Raw genomic sequence first — 13,637 nt, 5'->3', positions numbered from 1 at the left:
CCTCCCTTTAAACATTCAAGTTGCTAAATAATTATACCTTAGCATTTTAACGTACCTAGACATTAAGTCTTTCCAATGCCGCACTGTAAACTGCCATGCCATAGATTTGCCCAATGGGTTATTAGCAACTGAGGTGATGACATTAACGGTATCGCCGAGACCTATGATGTCTTCCTTCATAGAAGAATCTAGTAATCTGCACGATTTATTCAAATATCAAAGTTATTCTACATAGCAGATATGTATCGCTTACTTGCTTATATGATAAGTAAATAAACTGCTTGAACTTGAATCTGTCATTTAAACTTACTGATACAAAAGTTTTCGATCTCGGATTACGCCAAGAGTTGCTAAATATTTTGCCTTGTCAATGGGATTTTGAGATTGAATGTATTTGGTGAACATTTTGTTCCAATCATTTTCATCACCATTCATAATTGCACAGTCAAGAACTACATTTTCCAAATTTGCTGGTACTCTAATATCATATTCATGATTAAGATTATAATACAGAAAAATTATCAAATAAGTAGATAACTGAACTTTTGCTAAAACATCGTACGTTATGGAATCCTTCATGATGTTAATAAATATTGACATCAAATCATAAACAATCAAGCCCTATACATTGTATAGGCATTAATAAGAAATAAAATACTATCAGCTTCATAACGGATACCTCCCTTGCGAACGTAAAAAGTAGTATATAATAAAACATCGTATTCATTTCTAAATACTTGCAACGAAAAAGATTTCCAGAAAAATTATACGTTACTATAGACAAATGCTCCCTTATTACTTTACCTAATTTTACGATATTAATGGAGAGGTATCGCTTAGTGAATAGTAATATAACAGAGTATCGGTACAATTACAATCTTAGCTGTATTAGTGACTATAAAGGAGAAATCGGAGGAAATAAAATACTAATCATCTACGTAAATTGAAATACAGGATATATTTTTCCATTAATAGTTCTATCCGATTTAAAGCGTTAGCAACAAATTTGTATCAAGCTATTACAGGCTAAAAGATCACAATTTTTATAAGTAATATTTGTACCATTATGAATTTTATCAATCTGAATAACGTATAGAAGCTTTCCTATAAATTCTAGCGATATATAACAACCTACATATTTGGATTAGTAAGCCAGTCCTTAAAGAGAGCTTTACTTCTATCTACCACGTCCGGGTAGTTAATGCTGCACAAGGCACCTATCACTACGGTTCGTAGGTATCTACAAGATGGCATTAAAAAGTTTTATAACAGTTTCAGGGTTGACCAGCACAACCTAAAGCTACCTCTAATGATTTATCCAGAGTAAAAGTCTGTAAGAATTGTAAAAACTAGCTGTGAATTCAATAATTTACTTACTGTCTGAAAGGTGGTCCATCATCGAGCCAACCGAGATATTCATAGATAGGCTTTACTTTGTTCAGTAAATATTTCTATATTGGCATATTAAAAATACATAAAGCAATTAAAATGTACAATATTAACGGTAGATGTAATCTATGAATATAGTTATTAGCATTAGACTCAGTAAATTACTTTCGCTACATTCTGAAATATTTTTTATTGACAATAATATAATGGTAACTAAATAATTTAACACACTACGGAATAGATTCCAACACCTAAGTTACTGAAAATACTACGTCTAATGAAATCTGCACCTCTGCGTTTTTTCTGTCTGCTTCCGCGGTTAGCAGAGAATGTATATAAAATATACCATCCAAAGCGGCTTTAACAGGTAAATAGTTTCTTTCTTTGTCCATGTACCATGTAAGTGAAAGAAACGTTCTTGCAGCTAATAATCCAGTCCTATCCGTGAGCATTAAATAAGTTACACTATATTTAAAGCGTGTATGCTGGAAGAATAAAAATTAGAGTTGCTAATTTTTGATTTGTACGTAGTATTTTAAGTACTTTGATAAAGCAAGAGAGTCATCTAATAATCCAAACCGATCGAGCTCGTTTAGTTCCTATGATAAATATTTAATTCAAGTAAAAATTAATGAATTATTTTAACTAATCATATATAAGTTGAATATGATCTTTACGTGCAAGTATTGCCAAGGCTGTTAGTATGTTAAATTTAATACATAAATTATTAGCTGCTATTAATTTAAATAACCGTATGTTTTTGGCTGAGCTGTTTCTCCAATTCCCTCCAATTTTGAGCATCATAGTTAACTCTGTAATAGCCACTTTGATTCAAGTTACCCTTAATCCATCTAAAGTCTGCGGTGGTGGGTATTGTACCTAGCGGAACAATATGTTTTACGCACTTAAAGTACGACATGAATACAAGCTATTTGTAATTATAAGTTATATTCGATGTGTTACATAACACACTTTTAAAAACGCCGCCTATAAATAAGAATGCATTATATCATAGACTCAAGAAATACACTATCTAGTATTTCGGATCTATAAAGGTGAGCTAACCATTATCCATTTTTAGTAAATGTCTATAAGTTTCTCCGTTGGACGTTTTAACTGAGACAGGAACATACCATTTATATCTAAATATCATGAACAAATAGTAGCATATACAGTTAGTTATTGCAGTGATTTGAAATCACACATTACAAAGTCGAATAATCAGTGTAATAACTTTCAACTTATTTACCCGTAGACTGGTGGCTTTGATTTGGTTTGATCGCTAGTTGGATTAATCTTATACAATTGCTGCGTGATGCCTAACTTGCCTTGCGTTAATTTTTGTATCGTAATAACTGGAAAATGGGACTGCTTTGTCCAAGTATTCATCAATCCCTCAACGTCGTATTGGCCATGCACTGCCTTAAAATAAAATTGTTCCAATCCCATCAGAGAGGTATTAATATTTTATGAATATGGCTTGATATAGTAATTTAATTTTAACGTCAAGATATATTATGTCACTTAAAGAAATTATGAATTGGTATCATTAGTTTCATCAAGTAAAATGTTGGCATGATCGCAACATTTATATGAAGGAATATTGAGTCAATCAAGTGATATTCGTAATTAGTGATTAGGGTCATAAGCAATTCTTATACTATACGTCGTGTCATTTTATACTGTCACCACTTAATCATATCCAATAATACTTTACTAAGATAAGGTATTTTAGACAAAAAGCCATAAGTACGTAAAAAAATAGATCATAACCGATCATAACATGGTACCGATAACTGAGGATTAAGTTTTCATATGCTTTTTTAAAACTCATGTACACATTGCTGTAACCATTAAGCACAGGCTTACTAAAATTAATAAAGTTATCTATACATAATAACAGGCGGAAAGTTAAGCTTTCATCATCGCTATTTTTACTACTGACATTTGACAAACTAACATACAGTATAATGGTGCAAAGATATATCAAAATCTTACAATAATATACTCCGTCTAATTTTGCCTTCTAGCTATGCTAGAATGAAAGGTTTAATACAATACGCATATATCAATCATCATTTATAAATTGCAGTAAGATGAGACGGTATCTACTGCAAATGTAAAACGCTATCTGCAACGAGATTATTATCACGAAATTGAATGTTTACAGTACTGTAGTTCGCAGAAGTACAAAATCCTTGTTTTTTATACTTTTGTATAACATTGTACAGAAATCTATTTCAATAACTTATCCAGTAATTCCATAGGAATTAGTTACGGCACTAACATAGAGTCAGCATCATAACCGATTACAATATACTGATTTCTATCCTACGTAACATCGTTTCTGCTATAAAAGATGCGTATTGAAGTATAGTATTGCAAAATTGGAAATGTATCAGAGCATTACCGTATCAAATTTTTACTAAAACTTATAATAAAACGTCTTTTGGAAAGTAACAATTTTAATAATTAGAGATACCTTTCTAAACGCTTTCCATAAATCGCTATCGTCAGCGTTCGAAAATTTGTGCTTGTTAAGATATATCTGTATCCCTTTACGAAATGCTAAATCTCCCAATTCTGTATGAAGCATATGCAATAGCGCGGCTCCCTAACAATTGTATAAGAGATATAATTTAAATATTTAGGGATAGCTTACAATTTGTAACGTAATTTAGCTACAAATACGTAAGGACTGGTTACTAAGTCTATTAGCTGATGACCTTAACTTTATAAAGTTAATAAATAGAATAACATGAATAGTAAAAAAATTCTTATTTTTACTAAGATCAAAAACCTTGTCATAAGATATTGCATTAAACATAGTTCCAATTTGGCGAACAGTAGTAACTTGAACTGAAATTGGTTTAGCACTTTTGTAGCCATCTACTCTCATTGCGCGACTTGTAGATGTCATTGGGAATTGACGCATCTGTAATTTAAATACTATATATCAAACCATTTATGGAATCGTGAAGTTTTGATAAATATTTCGATGATTTTTGAAGGTGAAATTAACTATAGAGACTACTAAACAAAGTCTAAGCTATAATTATATATTGATTTGGTTCTGTATCGTAGTCTGTGCAGAATCAATATCCATGAAGAGCTAATGGAACAAACCATCTGAAACTCGGGATTTGTGTAGCTAGCTCCAATATTTTCCATATAGGAAGCAAATCCTTCATTTAACCATAAATTATTCCACCAAGTTAGCGTAACTAAATTGCCGAACCACTATAATATTAAAATATTAAATTGAGATTAGTACCCAATCTATTTCATGATCCTTTTTGCTTAGTATTCTGCTACATAGCGCTAAGATGCGATTTGCTTACCTGATGAGCGATTTCATGACAAACTGTCGTTGAGATTGCCTGGCGGTCTAACGTAGAGGCAGTTGTATTATCATATAACAAAGAGGTTTCTTTAAAGAAGAGTAAACCCCAATTTTCCATAGCTGAGGATGAAAAAAATGGTACCCCAACTATATCTATATAAGACAAGATAAATTTAAAGTCTTCTTTGAGAATGATGTTGTAGTGTAACTTTGATGTGATATGCTAAATAAAGATTAAATTCAAGTGGAAAGACTATCAAAAAGAGATTCTTTTACCTAATTTCGGTAATGGGTAATCTATACCAAAATAATCTTCATAAAACATTAGAACTTCTCTAGCTACATTTAGGGCATACTGCGTTTTGCTTATTTGGCGAGGTACCGACCATGTGCGTACCTTTATTAAGAACGAAGACTGCCGTTATAATTATCACTAAGACGTAACTAAAAAATACTAAATGATATCTGAATAATCAATATTAACTTCTTGGCATAGAAGATAGTATTGACTATTGATTCTCGACTTTGACAGTAGGAAAAATTTATATACTAAGTTTCACTGGCAACTTTAAATAATATTACATTAATACCGTACAGTACATGAAGAATGATTATTATTACCATAATGCCATTGGAAGTATTCGTTGTTAGTGAATCAAACTGGCATAGGATGAAAGCAACTAGATAGGTGCTCATGTAAGTTGAATTGGCAAAGTTAATTTGAGCATAACCATTCTGCAGATTGGTAATTGATTCTATAGGCATATTTGACAGTGCTACCCATTTATCAACAAGAGGCCGTATTATACTTATTTTGAAATGAGATTTAAAAGTTGGTTCATCGAAACAAGGAAAGGCTGATCTAGCATCGGCAGGTTCAAAATCGGTTGATATCGTTACTCTACAGCAGAAGAAAAGATAAAATGAAAGAAAATTGGTTGAGACGCTTAACTAATTTATGCTTTTATATCAGTAGTATAGTATACAATTTGCAACACAAACTAAATTTTGAAAACTATGCTCGATATAAAAGTAACTGTAGCGATTCCATAGGATTCCAGATGAAACGGTAGAGTGTTCGCGATTATACCGTAAGTAGAAGCTATGGTACAAAATCTAGTATTATAAATTACAATTTGAGTGGATAATGATAATAGATCGCAAAACAATGTTGTTTTTTTAAAATAGAAACTGATTTCCTTTCGGAATAAAACAGTACATTAATCAAATAGGATAGAAATTCCCCAGCTTCTACAGTTATTATAGCTCTGCATGCTGTTATTAGTACTGTTCGTACTAATAGAGACGCTCCCAGTTGATGATGCAGTACTGCATAAAGGCATTATTTAATATCCAAGCGGAAGTCTAATGGTAACAAGGCTAAAGTTTACTTAAGCATCCTTTAATGTTAGCACTAGTTCCCTTTTACTATGTATGTTTTAAATTATGATATCCCTCTAACGTCCGCGTATACAGTAGTATAAGATACGTTATAACAAAGCATTGGCGTGTTCTATTAATAACTTGCGAGTATATTAAATTTCGATGTACTAAAGATACACACAAATTCTTTACCATTCTCAACCCCTTATGAATAATATCCAACCCATTTATTGCTTTACTAAGCAAATGAAACTAGGAAAAACGTAGAGTATAGCATGGTATGGCATTGTTTCCTACTTAGCGAAAGTGTACCAACAGGCTGAACTAGTAAATTTTCAAGACATAGGACTGTACAACTATCGCCTTAAATGAATACCATAATCAGTAAACCGATTCATTTTCGAAATAACTGAAATAGAAGGAGTTCACATCAAAGGGAGTAATATTAGCAATCTTCTGTGTAGTAGCAACAGCATCGCTTAGCTCTTAACAGAAGATAATTACATAATACAAGTACGCCATTATTAACGATCAAATTCATAACAATTCTAAATTTCAATACATCCAATTTTGATATCTTTGAAGATATTCTACTGTAATATTAGCATGCATCAATAGCATCATCAGTTCACTCATTACAAAAAAAACGAAAGGGATGAAGTAAGGTGAACCTCGAGTTTAGGCTTTTTAAGATTCCATCTTCAAGTATGAAGAAGTGGCTTGAATACGACTGAAATAAGGATGATTGGGTTTTAAAGTTTAAATCAATAATCTAGTTCAAATCTCCTTAAAAGGGTAATGACAATATCGATACCTTTACTAATTGTTTCAAGCAGAGAATATTCAGCTAAAGTATTATTGTTGACAATTACCACTATATGTATTCATCGATGGCGATACAGTATAGAAAGAAAATAAAAGCTACGATTGGATTTTAATGGGTTTGGCTACAGCGCATATAGATTGAACGCCTTCTCAGAGCGATAATACTTTATAATTTTATAAACTAGCATCTAGGGGTTGCTCCAACGTAACCATCCATTGAAGAATTGCGACATTCTCTCAACTTATTGATTGCAACAACAGTCGAACTAGAAGCTGCACTATATTAAAACCGAGGATAGCAAATGTATACCGGGTACTACATGCAGCACAATAGAAGTAGAGAGAAAATAAAAGCTACGATTGGATTTTAATCTGGGTTTGGCTATAGCGCCTATGGATTAAAACGCAATCTCAGAGCGATAACAGTTTCTAATTTTTATAAAACTAGCATGTAAAGGTCGTTTCAATGTCGAATTCACGAAGAATTGCGACATTTTCTCGTGTTGATTGCAACAACAGTTCAATTAGAAGTTACAGTACTATACTAAAAGCGAAGATGGAGAGTCTCTACACGTTGTAGAATTGCAGGTCAGATTAAATTTAGTCCATAAGACTTTAAAACACATTCAAGTACATTATGCTTTGCATAAACACAATGATACGAGACTAAAAGGGATAATTTCCACTCTTAAAATTCCTAGTATGGATGAAAAAGAAATGAGAAATGGCAGTGTACTTCATTCTTTGAAGCACTAACTTGCCTATTAAGACAACGGCAAGTACAAAATGTGCTGGACTACGATGATACTTTATTATCATCGTTACTGAAAAGAGGCGAAAGATTATATCTAGTTATATCTTGTGGCAGGATTATCGTGAGACTGTGCTACTACTTTATTCTAGTAAAAGTACATTTACTGTACATGGATACTGGCCGAGATGTCGTCTTACCTTTTATCACCGTTCGCTGTAGTATATATGCTTCTATAGACTCCAATCAATTTATTGGTAGCTATCTGACCGCTGAATAGAATTTTCAAAGTGTAGAACTTGTACCTTGCCATGGTTTCGTTAACTTTAATATACAAATACTCGTTATAGGTATTTTTTAATACTTGGACTACCTTCAATTTTCTTGATGGATCTCTGGTGTGAACAAGGTGAATAGTACCTATGTATAATTGTCGTTGGTGTAGAACGATGTAGTCGACGGGATGTTTTACTCTGATAATAATCGATACCTGGCCGCTATAATTCATGGCTTGGATATTTGGTACTAATAAAAGTTGATATTGAATAGGCTGTAAATGCAATGGTAGACGAGATGCCGTATAGGGGAATTTTTTCCCGTCAACGCTAATGTTATTGAATTGAGAGCTATCATCATTGCCGTGGGTTGAACTACTCAATTGATTACAACCGTTGATTTGTGCTTTCGATTTTGCAATGATCCCGATCAAAATGGCTAAGATGACAACACCAGCTAATATTGCACCAAAGATAAAACAACGTTTATTGCGTGTGAAACGGCTATCCGAATGGAATTGTTCGGATGAATCGGCCGTTTTAAACAGTCTTCTTTTCTCATCGGATTTACTATACCCATCTCCTAGTAATTGATCATTGTCATGACTTTCAATATCAGAATCTCCAGCGTCCATTTGTTCAATATTCTACTATCGGCCTATGACAATATTCACGTTTTTAGGGCGGCCAATGACACTATACGATGATTGCCAATGCTTATATATACGCGTCGATGGCTCTACCCTTTTCAAGGTGTTGGTTAACGATAGAAGCCCGACTTGAACTATAAATAATCCCCTATTATTATCTGCAATTTTAGGCTAAAATGCATTGTTACCCATACAAGCAAGCCAATTGCAGTTCATTAAAATACTGTACTGTACTCATGAAGAAATATGAATAAAATGATCTCTATTATTAGAATCAATCATGATCAAGTAATATTGAAAGTGATATTTTTAGTCGTTGTTGCTTTCCTGATCAACAATGAATGATGCAATGAATGAAAACACCAGGTATCGAAAAGGCCCGATGCACCTGTCATGATATTCACCCACCAACAGCTTGTCCAGAGGTTGCTTTTGTCCAGGCGTCCTGTAGCACCGTATATTGTACTGTACACTGTAGAGAATCCGCTATACTGTGCAGTACAGTACTGTACAGTACGACACTGCTTTTGTACTGTACACTGTAGTGTACAGCGAGTAGAAATTCGATTCACATTTTTCAAAATGAAATAAAAAATGAAATAAAACTGACCAAAATTGATAGATTCTATTGAATTTTTGTTATGAATCGATAGCATTTAGACCTTCCTCTTGCTACACGTTGAAAATGTTGAGAATTTTGATGCAAAAATCGGAATAAAAGTATGCACTCATTGCTCCTGAAAGAAATTCTACACATTGTACAGTATTGTAGTCCATGACAGTGTCAGTGAGAGGTACAGTCATGGACTGCTTAATATGAACGTCAAGATGAAGTGGCAAATTGCCCAAAGCAGTCATGCTGTATATGGCTTGGAATAAAAAATTGCTTATACAGCATGTATGAAATTTTATTTTTAATGCACAAAATCTCATACTTTAAAATTAGTATTATTCATATTACTACCTTAACAGGATATGATCCAAGACGTGTACGGTAGGCTAACGCATTGGTTGCTAACTAGATATGGCCTAGACTTTACACCCGCTCTGTACATGCAATGGCGTTTACGGTTAGCAAATACTTTACGTATACCACCGTTCATACTACAGTCAACACTAGTTAATTCCAGTGCTTTCAGCACTGGTTAATACTTTCATTTTGCATTGCTTGCTAACTAGACATGGCCTAAACTTTCCACCCGCTCTGTACACGCAATGGCGTTTACGGTTAGCAAATACTTTACTTATACGATTGTTCATACTACAGTCAACACTAGTTAATTCCAGTGCTTTCAACACTGGTTAATACTTTCATTTTGCATTGCTTGCTAACTAGACATGGCCTAAACTTTCCACCCGCTCTGTACACGCAATGGCGTTTACGGTTAGCAAATACTTTACGTATACCACCGTTCATACTACGGTCAACACTAGTTAATTCCATTGCTTTCAACACTGGTTAATACTTTCATTTTGCATTGCTTGCTAACTAGACATGGCCTAAACTTTCCACCCGCTCTGTACACGCAATGGCGTTTACGGTTAGCAAATACTTTACGTATGCGATTGTTCATATTACAGTCAACACTAGTTAATTCAGTGTTTTCAACACTGGTTATTACTTTCATTTTCTCTTTGTTATAATCGACTTGCAAAAACTGTTGTAGCCCATTAGTGCACTCATTATAGATAGTAAAACTATCTTCTGTACCAGTGTTATAGTTAGACGGCAGTTTGGGCATAGGCGTTAAAATGATGCCAGCTGTGCAAGCAACCAGCGTTGAGCGGTTAACCGATCGATATTGATTATGCATTCGTAGGAAACGACATTGAAGCCAATGCAATCCATAGAATAAAATGTCCCAGAGGTAGTCACTGCTAGGGCTTGTTCGAGGGAAAAAGAGATTTTATTAGTGTTTCTTGCTCGCTCGTGTACCTGTAAATGTGAATGATTGATTTGTTTGTTTGTTCTCATCGATATACAGTATGCAGTACAGTATATTATATTGAATCAATGCAATAATAGCTTACGGCGACTATTCGATACGACGACGCCATCATCATCGCTTTCATAACGCCAATACATTGGATAGCAAAATGACTAGCGCTAGAATACAAATCACAGCGCTTTTCCGGATCAGTACGAATATTGAATCATTTCGTAACTATCATTATAGATTGATCAGCAACTATTGTGGTGCAAAATTGGAGGTCGAGATGATAGCTAGAAGGATATCATTGCAACTAGAACGTAAAGAAATTCTCCATAGCAAAGATAGTAACAGTCAAAATGATTCGCTTTAATAATTTATTACCTTCTAATGAAACAACAGTAAATGAGGCATACCTTGGTGCGACCTTTATCGTTGGTAGCTAATGACTATCTCTTTAAATAATTATATTCATAGATTCAATATATTTTTATTATTTGTAGTAGATAAATATTTTTTTATCCAATGCCATCAATTCGATTCTATTTCATTCACCTCAGTAAATAGCAAAGCTATTTTCGTACAGTATTTAAATTACATTATTGTAGCTACATGTGTATCTGAGACTTGATGTAAAGCGCAAGAATAATTAACATTGATTAATTAATTAATTATTATTATTTTTAGTATTTTAGAATAGTTGGTTTGAGCTGGTTGGCAAAAAAATTGACTTTCTTAATAATATACGAAATTTACTGCAATAGATATACAGTACATTGTTTACTATCTTGCTCTCGTTGACATTGTAATAACAGGTGAAAAGTTCAACATAATCATAACAGACAGCAATACCTAATAACTCATTTTATTTATCAAAAGCTGTAATTCAGATCAAGCTTAGATTTTCAGAATTTTAAATGACTGATTGGATAAAAGTTTATTCAACTGCTGACAACCATAATCCGGATGACATCAAATATCTGTGCTATATACAATCAATGCTTAGGAAATTTTTTGTTCTTATTTATTGATATAAGCTCGTCTACACCCATTCTACAATTAAATTTTCAATTTCAAACGAAATTGCTGGAGCCGTCACAGAGTAATCAACAATAATTACTATAGTATTGCAAAATACACCTGCCAGACTAAATAGTTTCGAATAGAAAATATAGTGATGATGGTAATATCGAATACATCAATCCAATCCTATCAAGCTAATAACAGATAGTACTATTCATAATAATTAAATAAAGTTCTATCCAGTCAATTTCCTAGTATATTTAGAAAATCTTATAAAATTGTACACATTATCATCATAGGGTAATACAATTTAAGCCTGTAAAAAAAATGAAAGGCTTTTTAACATAATACTGCTGCCCCAAATATAGCTTTGATTACGATCCAAGATTGTAGAGATAGTCTGATTGCAGTTAAATAGTCCTTGATAGTTGCCAAATGAACCTAATCTTATGTAATAAAGTGAAGTTTACAAGAAACTGTATTTCTTGTTGTATTTTTGAGAAGACACTTTATCATACATACTATGCGAGTTGAGACGATGTAATTATAAAGTCACATTCGGAAAGACTAGATAAGTGCGAGATTGAGAAGTATATTATAATCAAATAGAAAGTTATTAAAGAATGGAAACTTTAAATATGTTATGTAAGTTAAGATAAATAGACCAATGCAATTGCAATAATCTTGGAAGGACTAGATATTGGCTATTATATTAATTTTAATCCGAGTTATTTACCTTTTTGATCAAATCCCGATACCGTACCAATATGGTACCTGGTACGAAACAGTGATCCCTGAGAGATTTTTATACAATGCCTCAATTGATTAACGAATCATATTTATTAAAGCTGTTTAAAAATTAACATCGTGCCGAAAAAAATTCAAATAGAACAATGTTTCAATTCGTTTAATTTGTTACATGTTAAAATATTTATAAATTCAAATTTAGCAATTTCCTGGTATTTTTATTTAATAAATAGCAGCTGCTGAAGTTAATTTGAGAAAATGTAGATTAATTTTACAGTACAGCTAATAATTCGATCTGAAAGTAGCTTTATTAATAAGATAAAACCCGAACGTAAGACCATCATATCACACTTTATAATTATCCTATCAGCAGAATCAAAACTAATTTATCGTTGCTCAATCTGTTGCAGATAGCCCTTAAACACTCCTGTCAAAGACCTTTAAACCAGTAATTCTTTTACTTTATGAATTTCAGATTGCTTCATAGATAGGTCAACTGCGTCGTTACTAATGGAAAGAATAAAATACGTTTGAAATAAATATTGATTACTAAAAGCGGATAATAGCGTTATTCTATTAAGTTTGCACTTGAATATTTTAAGAATTATTGCATTCAATTTTAAGTGGATTATAAGGCGACATTGGTAATAGCGAAATTACTAATATTAAAAGCAACTACCAGCATGACCTGAATATAGCGTGAATAGTACTTTAAATGTCAAAACCATTTTGCATTAAGTAAAATCCCGAGCAAGAAATATTTTACAACTCTAAGATAGTGATGCTCCTGTAACATTTTTTTTAAGTACCGTATCACTACTCTACTATTTGCTGCAAGAAGTAGTCAATTTTGACGATTATAGGCAACTAGGAAAAGATATTAGCTCACATTTTCAAATGACAATGATCACATGTTTGTATTAATCAAGAGATTGCAAATGCAAGTTGTAATAACTACCATCGCAACTGCGTTTTCCCATTTACAATATAGTAAATCTTGGCCGATTCTCGACTACAGCACTGAGGTATACAGAAGCAATAATACTTAGTTCAAATATTTCAAAATACCGGTAATACTTAATCGGATGTCGCTAGTGCCATCAGGAAAAGCTACTTACTGAATAATACTCATTAATTAAGGAATCCTAAGGTTTTCAGCATTTTTAGCTAGATTTAAGAATATGCTGTATTGTTTATTGAAATTAAGCAAACGTGATGAGCAAGAAGAACACTTAGTTTTTGAAAGACAAGATGACATAATTAAGTCTCAATGACTTGCTTTTATACATGACAGAACACATTTGGTCATTTTTGCATACT

General features: G+C 32.8%; 1 protein-coding gene across 1 annotated transcript; it reads right to left on the bottom strand.

The window, feature by feature from the left end:
- Window positions 1-15: 15 nt before the first annotated feature.
- TRIADDRAFT_18529 (uncharacterized protein) lies at window positions 16-8,601 on the bottom strand (the record flags this gene model as incomplete). Its single annotated transcript, XM_002108103.1, has 17 exons — window positions 16-196; window positions 311-478; window positions 1,136-1,240; window positions 1,378-1,451; window positions 1,662-1,827; window positions 1,933-1,988; window positions 2,141-2,268; window positions 2,455-2,531; window positions 2,693-2,807; window positions 3,542-3,599; window positions 3,851-4,003; window positions 4,190-4,324; window positions 4,516-4,629; window positions 4,731-4,885; window positions 5,009-5,129; window positions 5,354-5,633; window positions 7,892-8,601. 17 exons carry the CDS (start codon window positions 8,599-8,601, stop codon window positions 16-18), a joined length of 2,796 nt encoding a protein of 931 aa, XP_002108139.1.
- Window positions 8,602-13,637: the final 5,036 nt, after the last annotated feature.

The sequence above is a fragment of the Trichoplax adhaerens genome, genomic scaffold, assembly GCF_000150275.1.
Source record: "Trichoplax adhaerens TRIADscaffold_1 genomic scaffold, whole genome shotgun sequence".
Taxonomy (NCBI): domain Eukaryota; kingdom Metazoa; phylum Placozoa; class Uniplacotomia; order Trichoplacea; family Trichoplacidae; genus Trichoplax; species Trichoplax adhaerens.
This window is presented reverse-complemented; position numbering and strand designations above follow the sequence as displayed.